This window comes from Aegilops tauschii, chromosome 2 (assembly GCF_002575655.3).
Source record: "Aegilops tauschii subsp. strangulata cultivar AL8/78 chromosome 2, Aet v6.0, whole genome shotgun sequence".
Classification (NCBI taxonomy): domain Eukaryota; kingdom Viridiplantae; phylum Streptophyta; class Magnoliopsida; order Poales; family Poaceae; genus Aegilops; species Aegilops tauschii.
Window position 1 is genome coordinate 88,711,686 of NC_053036.3, and position 16,668 is coordinate 88,728,353.

Consider the following 16,668-nt stretch of genomic DNA (forward strand, 5'->3'; position numbering starts at 1 on the left):
GATGGCGAGATCCAGCCCGGAATCGGCGTGTGGTGGCAGGGAAACTTCCGCGAGGCTGAGTTTTAGTTTTGTGGCAGTCAGTAGTGGTGTTGCAAATTTGCAACACTTGGACCAAATAAAGGTACATCATCTGGAGCAGTATTTTTGGCCCCAAACACCTCAAACGACAATTTTTGGGCAAGACCACCATTTTACATCATTTGTTGGAGATGCACTAATAGCATGATAGCATATCAAATACAAAATGCACCTACCCACCTAAAGAAAAAAATATCAAGACTTAATGGACATGGTAACATGGAAGGTTAGGAATGAAAATAGGGGGAGGGAGGGGGCCACCCGAATGAAATTCGGTCGGGGGTGAGGGAGGAGAGTTGGAAGTTTCCGGTAAACATCTGTAGCGTGCCCATAGATGTAGGATTATTGTATCAATACTGTCCTCTGATGTTGAAGAATCAACTAATGAGTTGTGATTAGGAGTGAAATGACAGTCCAACAGCCAATGCACTAAAACTGCAGCAGGTCACAAAATATATGCTCGGATGCATACGCCAGTATCAGGTCTTAGTCAGGAAAGCTGAATGATACACGCACCAGGCATTCAAACAGGGAAAACTGAGGCCAAACGTGTCATCTCTACAAAATTGTTACCGTTACACAATATCACTCTCAATCTTCATCGGTTAAAAAGGAGATGCGGTCCCTGTCCACCCTGTGCTTCCTGCTCTTGAGCTTGGGCAACGCCACCATCCAGGAAGGAACCTCGCAGCCCGAAGATACCAGTACGTTGGCGATGTTCCGCAGGAACGGCTTGTCCTCCTCCGTGAAGAACGTGATCGCCTCCCCCGATCTGCCTGCTCTTCCAGACCGTCCTACATATAACAGGGGAAGGGAGTTATTAGAATCTTATTGCAACAACTATGGTCCGGGGGGGGAAGCCGGATATCTTTCTTACCTATTCTGTGAATGTAGGCAGACGCGGACTCAGGGAAATCGTAGTTGATTACACAGTTGACACCTTTGAAATCCATTCCCCGCGCAAGAACCTCCGTTGCTATTAGCACCCAGCTTTTTCCAGCTCTCAAGTTGTCAACAGCATCTTGACGCTAAAAGTAAGGAAATACAGAATTCAGTCAGCGAGCCTGATGTCAACAGTATTAAAGCAGTGAAAACAGAAAACTACAGGAACAGTAATCAAAATAAGTATCGGTAAATTATGCAAAAGTAATACCTGCTCTTCAGTAAGGTCTCCATGAATTACATCGACTCTAATGTCGTCATATACCAGCTCCCTGTAGAGCTCTTTTGCCCTCTCTTTGCTTTGAACAAAGACCAATACCGGAGGATTCAGAGACTGCAATTGAAGACAATACAACAACAGCAAGTTTCAAGACACACACACAGACTCCTTTTTTATAAGGACAAATGTGCAGTTCAACATTTTCAATACTTTGCAAGTAGTGAGTTTACAGCTATGAGCAGCACAATAGGGCTTAGTTTTGCTACTTATATGCGGGCATGCATTAGGCTGCAGTCTGCTGGTTTGGCATGGCCAGTACAGACCAGTTCTAAAACAACCGAATGCATGGAAACCAGGAGAAAGAAACTGCGAGTGAAAGATCACAACATACTTCTGCAAAGCTTTGGCGAAGAGCTATCAACTTCCCCCTCTCGGTTCCAGCAAAAATCAACTTTTGCTTGATCATTGAGGAAGCTGAATTCCTGTAAGTTAAAAATTACATTATGAAAATATCCCATGCAAAACAGATCTGCTAGTTCACAAGATAGGATACTCACTTTCGTCCCACAATGATCCGAACAGCATCATGCATTATTGTGCGTGCAAGAGCCTCTATTGTTTCAGGCAATGTGGCACTAAACAAAGAACGAATTATCGAAGGGTTCGAGCATGCTTTGACAATTGAATCAATCACTTCAACAAATCCAAGCTCAAAAAGTTTATCAGATTCATCCAACACAAGGTACTCCACCCTGCATGAGGCAGTTATGTGTTATTGCTGAAGTTTGCGCAGATCTGAAAAATGCTTAAGCAAAATGCAAATTCATGACTCCTCGGTAAACCACATGACAACACAAATGACCAAGATGATATGGAACAGAGAATAAAGCTAGCTGATTTGGTCTTGTTATGTTTTGATTCTGGAACAAATTCACTAGAAATGAATGTAATGCAGGTTATTCAGTATTTCTTGGCAAATGAAAACACTCAACAGCCACAGTTTTTCTGATCAACTTAATTTCTTTTCATTTCGGTAAAATTTACCATTTTGTAATGTAGGTGCTATCTGTGTACCCATACAATCATTTAGTGTCGATGAAAATGTTATTAATTGGAACCCCAAGTAACAATTATGATCAAACATAAAAAGGATCACAATATATCAGGAGTGCAATTAAAACATTATTTATGTCAAAATAATTGCAATATGCTAAATGGGTAAACAGAAAAAATCATAACATGATCACAGACCTACTTAAGTCAAGGTCTCTCTTTCGTATAGCATGATCCAAACGAAGCGGGGTGGATACAAGGATGTCGCAGTGCATATCCTTGAAATTACCATCTTGTGACAGATCTTTGGTCATTAGTTTGACACCAAACTTCCTCCCTTTTGCCAACTTCTTGCACTCTCTCGTAGTCTGTGCTGCCAATTCCCTTGTCGGGCAAAGAATAACAGCCTTAACACATCCTTTAGACCCTGGCTATTAGAACAATATACTCATCATAAATCCTGTCCAACAATTCTAAACAACATTACACAATACCATGAAGATTAATACCTTGATTTTCATAAGCATCGGGAGCAGGAATGCCAGTGTCTTGCCAGAGCCTGTTGGTGCACAAGCAAAGCACTCCCTGCCCTGAAGCAATTAATGCAATATAATTACTGTAAACAACTATATGTTTCCATGCATAGGGGCTCAAGTCCAAAACAGAGTAAAAGATCACTCACTGAAAGGAGAATAGAAATGGCCTGCCTCTGGATAGGTGTAGGTTCTTGAAACCCAAGTTTTGACAAGTTCCCAACCAAATATGAATCACAGTCATACCTAGTGCACAAGTAAAAGAGGCTCAGCTTAACAGCTTCAAATGATTACAATAATCCACAATGACAAGAAATGCTAACCTTGAAACCAGTTCTTCAAAGCTCTCCAGTGGTGCTGGAACATTATGTCCCGAAATGTGGATGTCGTACCTCTTCCGGAGGATGGCGGCTCTCTAGAAACCAATACAGAAAATATTAAAAACCAACAGTTCAGTGGTTACAGTTTGCAAACAGACCAATCCTAAGTCAAATCTACCACTATTTTCAATTCAATCAAGACCGTGCTGGAATCGTAACAAAACCACTTTGCTCATCAGTATTTACATATACAAAGGTTTGTGTTGCAAAATAACCTATGATGCTTACTAATTCAGCTCAGCAGAATTTGCTTACCAAAATAAATACATATACTACATTACTACTGAACCCTGATTATGAACATTGGTACATAGCAAAACAGCATTACCTCGATTTCCCTCTCGGCTTCCTTCCGCCGCCTCACGACGGCCGAGTCCTCGTCCTCCCTAACCACCACCTCCACAGACTCCTCCGTCGCCTCCTTCGCCTCCGCCCCCTTGAACACGCTGAACCCCTCCACAACATCTGCAGAAACAAACCAAGCGGGTTCAAATCACCAAGCACAGCCACTCCAAGCACCAAACAGGCAGGAAGCGAAGCCTCACCGGACGCGGAGGCGGCCCCGTCGGCGCGCTTCTTCTTCTTCTTGCTGTTCTTCTTCGCGTTGGCCTTGCTCTTGCGCTTCCGCTTCTTCTCCGGTCCCGGCGGCGCGGCGTCGGGGGTCGCGGGGGCGGGGGCAGCAGGCTGCGCGCCCGTCCGGAACCGCGCGATGTCCCCCGCGAAGCGCTTGCGGTCGAAGCGGGTGCCGGCGAACAGCGCCGACGAGAGGCTCGGCTTCTCCTCCATGGTTGGGTTTGGATTCGCCGCCGCCGGGGAAACCTCCTCCTCGTCTTAAACCCTAGCACGGCCCCACGAGCAGCGAAATGAACCTGGTTTCCTCGCCTGGCCCCACATGTAAGCCACAGAGCTCGGGCTGTTCCCGCGGATCAAAATTCAACGGCTGAGATCTGACCACGAACGCCATCCAGCGCGTCGGTCGCCGTGGGCTCCACGCTGGCGTGCTTATCCGACCGTCTGCCCCACGTCTCAGCAAAGCAGTGAATGACAGGTGGGACCCACAGACCATGACCATTGCCGTCTGCTTCCGCTTCTGGCATGGTATCCAGTGCCTTGCCCGCCTCGCCGTAATCCTGCCCTAAAATAAAAATCCGTAGCTCCAGCCTCGCCGGAATCCCGCCCGCCGGTCCGCCGTCCGTCCCCGCTCGCCGGACCATTTCCCCGCGCGAGATGTTGGTCCCGTGGGGCGGGGTCGGGTGCTGCCTCAGCGCCGCGGCGCTCTATCTCCTCGGGAGGAGCAGCGGGAGGTAAGGAATTTTTTTTATATAGAGAGAAATCGTTTCCTGCTTGGCGATTTCTGGGTTGCTGATTGGTGCTGGTTTTGGTGCTGACTCAGGGATGCGGAGGTGCTGCGATCGGTGGCGAGGACGGGCAGCCTGAAGGATTTGGGTGGGTGAGCTAGGGTTTGGTCTGTCACTCTGTTGTAGGTTGTTTGATTGGCTTCAGGAGTAGCAGTTACTGCAGCGGTGAAATTCATTTCAGCTCTAGTTTTCGGCGAGTGCTGCTGCTCTGAGCTAATCTGGTCCTAGTCTCCCATGTTGGTGATTTCGTTTGCAGCTCGTGGTGATATTGTGTGCATCCCTTGGTAAAATGGCACTCCTTCCGATCCAGAAAAAGTGTTGTGGCTTTAGCTCTTGAACTAAAGCCACAACACTTTTTTTTTGGATCAGAGGGAGTACCTGTTTTGGATCATCAGTGGTTTCTTTGGGTTTGTAGGTAGATAAGTACTACCTCTGTTCCTAAATGTAAGAAATTGAAATTGGCAATTTCAAAATTAAATTGATTACCTAAATTTGTTGGGGGTGCACAACAGTGAAGACAACCCAAATTAGCAAGGGAACTAGTAATTGATTTTTATCCTTCACCTTGCATGAACTCACTGAGATATACTAACATAGGCATTGGTTCCTAGTGCTTGCTACCTGCCACCGTCCTGGCGCCCTCAGCGGATGGCACCCATGGCCCTGCCCACTGCTGCAGCTGCCGTGCGGCCGACTGACCAGCCACTGCAAACCACAAACATGCACTGCGCTTTGCCCACGCATTGCTCGCCCAGCCGCCCTGTCCTGCTCAGCTTGCTGCCTGCCTGCCTGCCTGCTGTGACTGCCTCCCTTTGTCCGTTGCCACGTCCGCTGGCCGCCGTGGCTCCGTTTTCAGGTTCAGAACAGGCATCAGGTGAGGCTGTTTGAGCGAGAGAAACATGGGAAGCTCCCAATAGTTTTTCTGTTGATGGCTTGATCACCTCTGTGCTGCTCGGAAGAAGCAGGACATAGATACATGTAGCAGGTCCTGGGTCTAGCCGGTGCAGTCCTGCGTTTTTGGACCGAGTTTTGCTTTATGTAGGCTTTTGCTAATTTTCATTGGGCCTCCGAACTACTCTGAATGTTCTTGGCAAATGAGCTGGGTGGTCATGACTCATGAGACCAACATGAATACCTGCTGGCTCCGCCCATGTTTGTCACCACTGTCTCCACGGCAGCATAATTTGTTCTTCTGCAATCCAAGAGTTCTGGCTTTATCTTGTTGGCTTTAAATGAAATTCAAAAAAGCGGTTGGCGCAATTCCTAGTTTTGCCTCTGTGTAGTGCCTATATCGCCTAAGTGCATGCTTAGCATGAATAAGAGCTAGGTGTTCTGCTGACGCACAGCGTATAGGCATGCCTAGTGTGATTAAGCGCTGAGCATACTGCTGATGCCCAGCGCCTGGGCATGCGTAAGCGCACATCTAGGCTCGCCTTTTTTACCTATGGCTTTAATATGGTCAAAGTCCAGCATTTACTTCAGATATGGTCAAGAGTTAGAGTGTTAGACCTTTCTTATCAGCATGCTTTACATGTGATATACTTTCTACGGAGATTGTCATTTGGTATACTTGGTTAAATACGTAAAAAAGAGGATATGTTTTAACATTTCTTATCTCTCCTGAACAGCTGCTATCTTGGACACTGCAAGTAAAGTCCTGCCACTTGTAGTGGCAGTTTCTGGGCGAGTTAGTTCAGATACACCACTTATATGCCAGCAAAGTGGTATGAGAGGTGTAATAGTCGAGGAAACGGTAGCTACTGATTTGTTGTTTCTGTTATTAGTAGATGGGATTGTTGTTGGTAATTGTGGCACTATGCTAACTTTTTGTTCTTTGTAGGCAGAGCAACACTTCCTGAAGCACAATGATGCTGGATCCTGGATTCAAGATTCTGCTGTGATGCTTTCTGTTAGCAAAGAGGTTCCATGGTACCTGGTAATGTGTTCTAGTTCTTTTTTTGTTGCTCTGTCAATACATAATTTAGCCTTTGATTATTCCTATTATGTGTCCAAACTTGGAATTATCTAGAAGTTTATTTCTGCGAAGCTTGGGTTATAACCTCCCTCTGTCTTCTCTGGAGTCTGGACTACCTTCTCTATTTGTAGACCAGATTTATAGCAAAGAAGAGCATATGCATCCCTAGCTGCTAAGATAGTGCTATAGGTGAGAAAATGTGTCAGAATTAATGGCCAGCACGGTGCGCATGGTTGCTAAGTCTAGTATATATAGCACAAAACTAAGCTTGGCTGGTGATGTTAAATCATCTGTTCTTCACAGATAAAACGAAACTGTAAAATATTTGGTATCAATTAGCACCTATATGCGGTGCTATATGCTATGGATGGTTCATGGCGAGAGCAGCTAACAGTATTATTTCAAAAAAAGCATGCACTCAGCACCCACTTTAGTCGTTAAGTCCTTAGCTTAGGCACTGTTAATGTATTGATGATATGCCTATACTTGTTTAACAGAAGAAATATGCATAAGCTTAAATCACACGAAGTTGTTATATAAACATAAACGAAGTGACTGCTCATAAAAGAAAAGATTTATAATTCTAAAATCACTATTTGTTTATTTAGTTTGAAAATATCTTGTGATTTTGTGATACCTTGCAAGTTCAGTTCTTTTCTAACATATAATTCATCGCCAGGATGATGGCACTGGGCGTGTCTATGTTGTTGGCGCTCGTTCTGCGGCAGGGTTAATTTTAACTGTTGCCAGTGAGGTTTTTGAGGAGTCAGGGCGAACCCTTGTACGTGGAACTCTAGATTATTTACAAGGACTGAAGGTTTGTCTAATCACGTTTTGAGCAAGACCAATGCTTATAGGATTGCTATTCATAATTTAGCATTAATCATTGTAGATGCTCGGAGTAAAGCGAACTGAAAGGGTTCTTCCAACTGGAACTTCATTGACTGTTGTTGGTGAGGTAATAACCGTAGATTTCATTGAGTTTCAAGGTACTGTGAAATTTTGTTGACATAGCTAAATTTTTAGTCCCTTACTTTTTGTTCTGCATTTTTGTGCTGTACGACCAGGCCATTAAAGATGATGTTGGAACTATTCGGATTCAGCGGCCACACAAAGGACCATTTTATGCATCTCCAAAAAGCATCGATCAACTTATCTTGAATCTCGGGAAATGGGCCAAGTAGGGAGATTATGTACAACATTCTGTGTCTTTGTTTAGGGATCTTGCTGCTAATTGCATGTCTTTGTACAACAGGTTATACCAACTTGCTTCCATGGGCTTTGCAGCTTTTGGTGTATTTCTTCTTGCTAAGCGTGCACTTGATCATTTTCTACAAAGAAAGCGCCAGCGTGAATTTCACAAGAAGTATGGACAAACATCAGTTTCTTTTATTTATAGAATAACAAAGGGGGAAGGTTCTTTGGAAAGCAATTTCGTTCCTTTTCTGTTCAAGTGCTCAGGGGGTTCATTCATCTGTGCTTGACATCATTAGAATTATGTCCCTTTTTATCTTGATCACCAAGTAGTATTTTAATGTCTTGCAAAAACTGCATTGTCCACCTGCAGCTAATATATTTCTCTAAAGATCACATGCAGTTGAAAAAAAATGCACTAAAGACACTGTATGTGAAATGTTTTACTCGTGGAACTATTTTCATTCAGTCAGTACCACAAATTAGCAATCATGCATGGAACTGAATACCAAGATACTTTGGAAGCACCAAACATTCTCTTAATTTGGAATTTCAGAACATTGGTGTTATGTAAACTTATGTATTCATTTTGTACATACAGGGCTCGTGCTGCTGCAGCACAAAGGCAGGCTAGGGACGCTGAAGGTGATTTTCTTATAGATTGATTAGTCTGTTGTAAATGTTCCTGTCTTATGATATCTTTTACTATTATTATATGAAGGGGGCAATGGAACATCAGACGGAGAGCCTAAGAAGGATCAATTGGTATTAGAAATATGTGTCATATGCCTTGAACAGGAGTATAATGCAGTTTTTGTGCCGTAAGTACCTTATTTTATACTCACATTTCATCATATAATTTTACATGTTAATAATAAAGCTGTTTTTCTTTTGACATTTTCATTGTGGATAATCCTGAGCATATGTAGTACACATTTGTACTGTTTACTGTTTCATTTTGGTCAAGAACTGGACCTCGACCAGTTGGCTAGAGGCACCTGGGTGTGAGTGCAGCCTGCTATCCTCGTTTGAGCTTCTGTGCTCCACACAGGGTGCCTCATGGTTGTCTGCCCCTATTTGAAAAGCCACAGGGATTGCATGTGGGTCTATTGGTGGAATGTTTTTTTTTGTGTGTTCAGCACCTTGCATTTAACTTGCCTACCACTATAAATGATCAAGCAAGTTAGTAAACATGATAAAGTATTAAGTTATGCATTTCAATTTTAGCTGGAATCAAATATTTGAACCATGGGTTGTTTTGCCTTTGAAATTCCAGGCGTCATTTACATTTTCTTAGCTCTGTTCATTATGAAGATGTTTTTCTCCTGAATCATCTCCAGCTATGCTTGTTGATAAGCATCTTTCCCTGCTACCTATGCTCTTATTATATTGTCGCCACCAAAATGTTCATGAGCGAGTCATAACCGACCATTATGCAGGTGTGGCCACATGTGTTGCTGTATGAACTGCTCTTCTCACGTAACAAACTGTCCACTCTGCCGACGAAGAATTGACCAAGCTGTCAGAACATTCCGTCACTGATGGCACTACATGATGCAAAATCCTGCGCCTGATAACACCAGGTGAACCTCATCTTTCGAAACCACCTGATACTTCCAGTTCCAGTCGCCGTGGCTGCCAGTGTGCCGATATCTGGAACGCGGAACTGAGCTGGAGCTTGTGAATTGGAGTTTTGCTTTACTGACGAAAACTTCAAGCAATGGAGGCTCATAGTTCGCGGTTGACGCTGCGCCAGTTGCTGATCTTCCTTGTACTTTACAGTTGTGTACAGAGTGTTCTTGTGTAGCGCCTTGTTTCTAACAGCGCTCTGATTGACAGCATGGATGCTAGTATTTACTGGTGGATCAGTTGATTCTATCCAAAGGAACTGCTATGTTGTTTGACATTGTAAAGGATAATCATTTCTTCTGATAGTATATCGGACACCGCCTTTTGATGTTCTTGTGTGCTCACTGTTCGTTTGATTTTGTCTAGCCACAGAAGAAGAAAATGTGTAAAATGTCAGGTGCTTTGTCAAGCTTGCTTTCTTGTATGCATAAACTCGGTACTGTTATCAACGGTCAAGATTCTCGACACCAGTTTTTTTTTTTTTTTGGAGAAGGATTAGGGCAAATCCAACGGTTCCTCTCGAGTATCTCTCCTGTATCGCATATGGATACACTTGTAAAAGGATTTTCCCCTGAATTTTCTTCAACTCCAGCAGCTCTCCTTAAACATTTTGCCATGGTTAAAATCGAATTAGATTGATTGTTCAAAAGAGTTCGGCTACAGGCTTACAGGCTTTGGTGCATCAGGGATTGGGATTACCACCATTGCCAAACAACCTCACGGGAAATCCTAATCCAAAGCCCATACCCTCACACACCGCGTGGCGAGGGCGACGTGGATGAGGTACATCGGGAATAGCCGATCTGTAGAGTGAACACTCCCAGTCCCATCTGCGCGTGTAACCCTAGTCCGGTACTCCTCCCCCCTCCCCTGCCCCGGATTCCCAATCCCAGTCCCATCTCCCCCCGCCGCCCCGCCCCCGCCGTCTCTCCGAGCCACCGCCGCTCCCGAGGTATCACCCCTGCCCCCTCCCTCGCTCCCCAGACAGACGACGGAGTCTGAAACACTCTCGCACTTTCTTCCGCGTCCTGCTTCAGATTACCTCTCCGGTCTCCGCTCGCACCTTAGAGTTCGCCGTCGCACCGCATGGCGGCGGCGCGCGATCCATCCTCCACGTACGTGTCTGCATCCACTTCATATCAGTCACTGATTTTTCCCCTTTAAGCACGCCATTGCTCTGCTCTGCTGTGTGACTAGCGACCCACGTTTGTTTCCACAAGTTCATCACTCTGCTGCACATCGATCAATCAAATTAAGTTTCTCATCTTCCATGTATGTTCTAGTGATGGATCAGAGCGAGGGCTCCGCCAGGATTGTGCGAGGCAGAGGCAGGAACAAGAGGAAGTGGACAATGGACGAGGACGAGGAGCTGGTCAGGGCCCTCTGCGAGGTGTCCACCGACCCCAGGTTCAGGGCCGAAGGAGGGGGCTTCAAGAACTGCTACACCCAGGGGATAGAGGGCCTCCTCGCGCAGCGGCTGCCCGGCCGCGGCATCAGGGCCAGCCCGCACGTCGACTCCCGGCTCAAGGTGCTGAAGCGCAAGTTCCACGCGATCAAGGAGATGCTCGCGTCGCCGGGGTTCTCCTGGGACGGCTCCAGGAAGGTCGTCCGGTGCGAGAAGCAGCGATACGACGACTACTGCAAAGTGAGCCATGTTTTAGTTAGTGTTGTTGGCATTGTAACCCTTTCTCTTTGTGATGTGTCTTTGTGTTGATTTGTTTCACCTCTGCAGGATAATCCTAGAGCCAGGGGGATGTACGGTGTTCCATTTCCGCATTTCGATGTGTTTGATGCGGTGTATGGCAAGGATAGAGCCGCTAGAGAAGTGGTTGAAGTGTCCGAGGAAGCCACCGCCGACATGGAGAATGGGAATACAAGTGAAGCCGGGGATGATGAAGGGGAGGAAGATCAGATGTGCACCGGACCGTCAGGTCGCTCCTTGGATGCTACTTCGAGCTATAAAAAGCAGGAAAGATGTAAGAATGGCGGTAAAAGGAACAGGGCTGAATCGAATTGCCCATCTCCGGACACGTTGAAGGATGTGCGTGGTCACTACCAACGCGCCAGCCAGCATGTCGACACGATGGCCGAAGCAATGGAGCTGTTCAAGGATGTACACAGACACTTTCAGAGTGTTGTTCAGCATGCCGGCGCCATGGCAGCAGCAATGGAGGCGTTCAAGGGCGCATATGATCAATTTCAGAGTGTTGTTCAGAATGCGAGCACAGCCACAACAGCCATGGAACAGTTCAAGGATGCGCATGATCAGTTTCGAAGTATCATCCAGAATGGCAGCGCGACTGAAGCAGTTATTGAGCCTCATGCTGATCTGCGAGAAAGGTTGTCGCCTGAGATGCCCCAACAGGATGCCAGAGTAAGAGCCATTGCCGAGATGCAAAAGCTTGGGTTTACCGGAAGCGAAGTGGTCAGCGCTGCGAGTGTTTTCGCAAAGGAACCGGACCAAATGGGCATGTTTTTAGCACTACCCGAAATCTACAGGAGGGAGTACATACTCGAGATGCTCGTCATATCACGAAGAAATCTATCCCTCCCATAGCAATAACTAGAATTCAAAAAAAGGGAATGACAATGGTATGTTAACTGATCCTAAAATCCTGTATGTGCGCATTGCCCTCCATTGTAAGAAATGTTTAAGGCTTGGTTATTCTGAATGTTTGTGTACAACATTGGCATTTTGGATACAACAAAGTAGAACCTGTATCCTAGATTCCTATCAAATGGACAATTCTAGGCCTCCTTTGGTTTAGAGGAATCTTGTAGGAATTTCATAGGATTGGATTTCTATAGGAAAAAATCCTTTAGAGCACTTTGGTTTGTAGGAATGGAATCCTATTCCTATGGAGGAATTCTTCCTATCCTCCACATTTCATAGGAAAATAAACATTAGCCTAGACTCAATGGAAAAAATCCTGTGATGTGAATCAAAGGACATCTCCTTTCCTATTCCTACTCATAGGATTTGAGCTACATGTCATCTCATTTTCTATGACTTTCCTATTCCTACGATTTTCCTATCCTATGAACCAAAGGTTAGTATATCGATTTTGGACATAGATGAGCCATTAGCTTTTGTTCTAGACTTGCATATTTTTATTCATTTTTTGTCTATGAACATTGCTTGTACTCAACTTTGTACTAAATCAGCGACACCTATTTTGGGACGGAGGGAGTAGTATTTAAGGATAATTATCAATCTCTATACAAGCTCATGCCTGGAACTGCTGAACTACCATAACCAACATTTGCGGAGTGCTAGTTTCTACTATGAGGGTACTATCTATGCTATCAGCAAGAACACACTCTTGCACGGATTTAAAAGGCCATCTGATAACTCTGTGTGCTTGTTTAGAAGGGGTAAGATGGTCTGTATCTGTTTGTCATGACTCTTATTCTGTGCATAGGTTTTTTTCTTGTTTGTTTATATTTTCTGTCAAACTTGTTCACACTTGACGTTTATATACTGCCAATCTTCTTGTTCAGACTTAACGGAATCAAATGATCTGAAATGTTTTTCCTTTTCCGGTGAAGCTTATTCATGGTTTATTCCCTTTTCAGGTGGTCAATCTCTCCGATTTTAGCTTAAAGCAACATGGAATGAGTGAAGTTCTAGGAGTACAAATTTAGTTTGGTTGCAGCAATGGCGGTTGAAATTTTAGTCGTACATATGTAAATGGTTGCATATCTAGCATGTTCTAATGCGCTGTGTTGGGGAGGTTATCCTATGACCGAGTAAAGCTCGGCGTTCCTCGGAACCGGATACTCAGTCATTCATTTCCTTACACCAAGCATCTGTACCGCTAGTGATTCCATGCTTGAAGATGGTCCCAGTGAATCCATGCTTTTAAGTTGGTACGGCCCAAGGGTAGTGGGCAATCTGTCCCGTTCCAATTTATTTTTTTAATAGGTTTTCGCCCGGTTTCCCTCAAATAAGCCGAGCAATCTGTTTTTCTTTCTTCTTTTTTGGCACTCGCCTTTTTGCGGTGCATTCCTCCTTTGGAGGTGTTCTTGTAATACCTCTTTCTAATCAATGAATTTGGCAGCTCTCTTGCCAAGCTAGACTAGACCTAAACCACCACAATACATACAAGACGCCAGAAAAAAAACCCACGCCTTTGCCGCTACAATACATACACGAACACCCTACAAGACGCCGGAAAGCAAAGGCCAGACAACACACTCGATGGAGCACTCGAGCGCCTACAACCGCAACTATTATACCGGGCTGCCACAGGCATTCCACAAACCTCGAGGACAACGGAGACAAACAGTAAGTCCAAAAGAGCGAAAAACTAGGCCGCTCCAATCCCACGAGGCTAGCAGACATAACTCACCAGACGCTGCTTGCTTGTGAAGGGTGTTCGTGTTGCTTTCATCGTTAACCAAACAACCAGCTCCAAACGGAAGCACAAAATAACATCCACCTAAAACTGCACTTCAGGTGCACAGCATGGAAATGATTTAGGAAAGAATTTAATGAAATTACATTTTGCTTCCAGCTAAAAGGGAGTTTTTCTTCACAGAATCAGGCTGATAGCTTGAGCTATTTATGCTACACCCTTTGTTAACAAAATTCACAATTCTGCAGAATAACATCATGTCTTGCATTTTCGGATGCAACTACTCGGATTTGTTTCTTCTGCACATGCAACTATTCAGAGCTTCAACCTGAAACTGTATGAAGTTGCTGCATACCACACAAATCATGAATTCACATAAAGCAAGAAGGTATGCCACGAATGGGCATGCACGGAGAATGCACCGATCAAAGAAAATAAAACGTAGAGCAGAAATAATGCAAAGTGGACGATGCTGATGTTATAGCATCATCATTGCAAGTTTAGCAAGCATCCACAAATACCAACAAAAGAGAACATGAAATGGACCCGAGTCTTTCTCTGACAATATTATTTGCAAACGAAGATGACATCATAGCTTGGGCAGTATTGCTTCCATGCCGCTTACTGAGATACTAGCAAAACCCACAGAAATTCACTCCTTTTTCCCGATCCCATTAGACATGTTGTAGATCCCACGGCCCTGATTGTTAATCAAGAAGACATGTCAATAACTGAGAGGAAGCAATATCAAAGAGCACAAGTAACCAAGGCATCAGATGGGATTTTGAACTTACAATCATGAACAAGCTGGTGCCAGCAAGCGCAAGGGGAATGGCAACGGAGGTGACCACATCGTAACGGCCTTTAAGGTGGATATGCTTGCTCAGCTTCTGGAAATACTGCTGCTTCTGAACGAGCTTCTCGCGTGGGTAAAATGGTGCTTCTTCGAGCGTCATCCTGCATACAAAAACTACTCGTTCAATCCTAACCCTTAGATGGAAGAGCAATTGCCATAGATAGTTCTAGTATAATAATTGCATTACGGCTGTGAACATCTCAAGATTCAGCAACAACAACCTTTGAATTCATGAAACCGGTTTAACTCCCACACAGATTTCTAACAGTTGTTCAGCTACTCTCATGAGCAACGACCAAAATGGGGAATGGTTACTTGATGTACAATCCACTACGTTACTTCATCTACCAGGCATTTTTGAATCCAAGGATTCTTTCTGAGCAGCTCAACGTATTTGAATTTAGCACATTAACACAACATTTCAGTGATCAGAAAATTCAAATAATTTGTATCTTCTACCGGTAACATGGCACTTTCTAGGCTATCATTGATCATGACCAGAACCTCCGTCACACCATCGAATCAGGAACCCAAAAAATTCATGTGCGTTCACCACGTTACAGCAGATCTAATAAACCAAAGAGATATCGACGAACTCACACAGCATTACTAACCTAGCAACAGCATACTGCTTCCAAAGAAAAGCATTTCAAACAGATAACCCGATCTCAAACTAGGCTAAACAAACGCCAGTAGACCACATCGGACCGAGACCAAGGCCCGAGGAGACAACTACCCATCCTAAAGCAAAAGAGCATACTCATCGAAATGTCCACGCCGCCAGGCGAATCTCCCGGGCCAGTAAAACGCATCGAGGGGTCACCGGCGCGTCGGGGACCAACGACTAGATCCCCCACGCATACACGTGAATCTAAGATATCGCACGAACGCGTACGACGGCTCGTTCGCCTCACGTCGCGTCGAGGACGCGGGGCCCCTCGTCCCCTCGTGCTGGGTTACGAGAGATCGTGGGGAGATCGGGGTAGGAGGGGAGAAGGGAGATCGCCGCGTACCTGGCTGGCTGGGGCGCGCGGGGGCCGGGAAGCGACGGGGGCGGCCGGCGGCGGCGGGTGGATCTGGAGGCTGGGGATTTGGGGGTAGCGTTGTGACCTGGAAGGGACGAGGAAGGGAAGGGAGGAGAAGGGAAGGAAAGAAGGGGTCGAGCGGTTGCCGGGGGTTGTTGGGTCAGTTGGGCCTCTTCGTCGGCCTGTCAATTATCCGGAATCTAGAGTGGGCCATATAGAATGCCGCATGGAGTTGACCTAGCCCGCTAAGTCAAACTATTACCAGAGAGATAGAATGTCTCAAAAAAAAAACAGAGAGATAGAACTTTTCCTAAAAGAAAAACCAGAGAGATGCAACCCCCTAAAAAAACAGAGAGATAGAAGTTCATTGTTTGTCTTTCATCACTTGTAATTCCGTACATGAATTTAGAAGCTCAAACTAAAGCTCACAATCTAGCTAGGCATGTCACTACTTTCAACCACACTTATGATCCTCTTTGTATTATGATGATTATTGATCAATAAAGCTTAGTTGATTGTGCTAAAAACACGTGATGTTTCAAAAAAGCATCCCTCATGCTCCGTCTAAAGATGAAGATGTTCTGGAAAAAAACAAGAAATGAAGAAAGAAGTGTTGTGGATGCGATTTGAAGAGATCATCTTTGGAAACTAGCTAGGAGTGTCAACCTGTTCACATACATTGGCACTTCCATGCGGAGAAGGTCCGGGACAATCTGAGGATTTAGCCCTTCAGAGGATTCACATTGCGACGAACTGCAAATATGTCGTGGAAGAAATCAAGCAGGGCACGGTTCAAAGCTATGGCGCCACCATCAAGAGATCCATACACGAGTTGAAGCCTTCACTATCTACACCTTTGTCCATGGGTTTCGTAATTTTAGTTTGGAAGCTCACAATCTCCACAATTTCTAGTCCAGTACTACTCTTACCCCAGGCCCGCTGAAATCTCACCCCGGTCCTCTTTTTCTCTAGTCCACCACTACTCCACTTTCTTTTCATCCACGCCCTCATCGTATGTCGTCGCCGATGTACCTCTCCGGCCGCTGCCCGGGCATCCTTGGGCGTCC

The 16,668-nt window shown here is 45.1% G+C and overlaps 4 protein-coding genes across 5 annotated transcripts; 2 read left to right on the forward strand and 2 right to left on the reverse strand.

The window, feature by feature from the left end:
• Nucleotides 1-485: 485 nt before the first annotated feature.
• On the reverse strand, nt 486-4,066 carry LOC109782150 (DEAD-box ATP-dependent RNA helicase 57). The gene is made up of 11 exons (XM_020340744.4): nt 3,752-4,066; nt 3,535-3,671; nt 3,150-3,241; nt 2,976-3,072; nt 2,803-2,883; nt 2,492-2,724; nt 1,798-1,992; nt 1,632-1,722; nt 1,232-1,354; nt 956-1,106; nt 486-872 (listed from the first exon to the last, which is right to left on the reverse strand). The coding sequence occupies exons 1-11, from the start codon at nt 3,990-3,992 to the stop codon at nt 670-672; spliced, it is 1,644 nt and encodes a 547-aa protein (XP_020196333.1). The 5' UTR covers nt 3,993-4,066; the 3' UTR covers nt 486-669.
• A 171-nt stretch (nt 4,067-4,237) lies between these two features.
• On the forward strand, nt 4,238-9,690 carry LOC109782151 (E3 ubiquitin-protein ligase SP1). Its single transcript, XM_020340745.4, has 11 exons — nt 4,238-4,510; nt 4,600-4,652; nt 6,193-6,317; nt 6,405-6,500; nt 7,219-7,356; nt 7,432-7,497; nt 7,607-7,719; nt 7,795-7,905; nt 8,335-8,378; nt 8,455-8,554; nt 9,173-9,690. The coding sequence occupies exons 1-11, from the start codon at nt 4,434-4,436 to the stop codon at nt 9,273-9,275; spliced, it is 1,026 nt and encodes a 341-aa protein (XP_020196334.1). The 5' UTR covers nt 4,238-4,433; the 3' UTR covers nt 9,276-9,690.
• Nucleotides 9,691-10,180: 490 nt separating this feature from the next.
• LOC109782152 (uncharacterized) lies at nt 10,181-13,439 on the forward strand. Of its 2 annotated transcripts, XM_020340746.4 has the most exons (5): nt 10,185-10,314; nt 10,400-10,477; nt 10,646-11,007; nt 11,095-11,954; nt 12,939-13,271. In XM_020340746.4, the coding sequence occupies exons 3-4, from the start codon at nt 10,648-10,650 to the stop codon at nt 11,917-11,919; spliced, it is 1,185 nt and encodes a 394-aa protein (XP_020196335.1). In that variant the 5' UTR covers nt 10,185-10,314; nt 10,400-10,477; nt 10,646-10,647; the 3' UTR covers nt 11,920-11,954; nt 12,939-13,271. The 2 variants fall into 2 exon arrangements, with proteins under 2 accessions (XP_045088581.1, XP_020196335.1); XM_045232646.2 differs by lacking the exon at nt 10,400-10,477 and having other exon boundaries at nt 10,181-10,314; nt 12,939-13,439.
• A 734-nt stretch (nt 13,440-14,173) lies between these two features.
• On the reverse strand, nt 14,174-15,782 carry LOC120974980 (uncharacterized). Its single transcript, XM_040401709.3, has 3 exons — nt 15,590-15,782; nt 14,515-14,677; nt 14,174-14,420 (listed from the first exon to the last, which is right to left on the reverse strand). The coding sequence occupies exons 2-3, from the start codon at nt 14,674-14,676 to the stop codon at nt 14,373-14,375; spliced, it is 210 nt and encodes a 69-aa protein (XP_040257643.1). The 5' UTR covers nt 14,677; nt 15,590-15,782; the 3' UTR covers nt 14,174-14,372.
• Nucleotides 15,783-16,668: the final 886 nt, after the last annotated feature.

Coding starts and splice junctions, on each gene's coding strand:
- LOC109782152 (XM_045232646.2), top strand. CDS start 10,648: ATGGATCAGAGCGAGGGCTCCGCCAGGATTGTGCGAGGCAGAGGCAGG. Junction 11,008..11,094: donor GATACGACGACTACTGCAAA/GTGAGCCATGTT, acceptor TCACCTCTGCAG/GATAATCCTAGAGCCAGGGG.
- LOC109782151 (XM_020340745.4), top strand. CDS start 4,434: ATGTTGGTCCCGTGGGGCGGGGTCGGGTGCTGCCTCAGCGCCGCGGCG. Junction 4,511..4,599: donor CTCGGGAGGAGCAGCGGGAG/GTAAGGAATTTT, acceptor GTGCTGACTCAG/GGATGCGGAGGTGCTGCGAT. Junction 7,357..7,431: donor ATTATTTACAAGGACTGAAG/GTTTGTCTAATC, acceptor TAATCATTGTAG/ATGCTCGGAGTAAAGCGAAC.
- LOC120974980 (XM_040401709.3), bottom strand. CDS start 14,676: ATGACGCTCGAAGAAGCACCATTTTACCCACGCGAGAAGCTCGTTCAG. Junction 14,421..14,514: donor GCACCAGCTTGTTCATGATT/GTAAGTTCAAAA, acceptor ATTAACAATCAG/GGCCGTGGGATCTACAACAT.
- LOC109782150 (XM_020340744.4), bottom strand. CDS start 3,992: ATGGAGGAGAAGCCGAGCCTCTCGTCGGCGCTGTTCGCCGGCACCCGC. Junction 3,073..3,149: donor TTTGAAGAACTGGTTTCAAG/GTTAGCATTTCT, acceptor CTTGTGCACTAG/GTATGACTGTGATTCATATT. Junction 2,725..2,802: donor CGATGCTTATGAAAATCAAG/GTATTAATCTTC, acceptor TTGTTCTAATAG/CCAGGGTCTAAAGGATGTGT.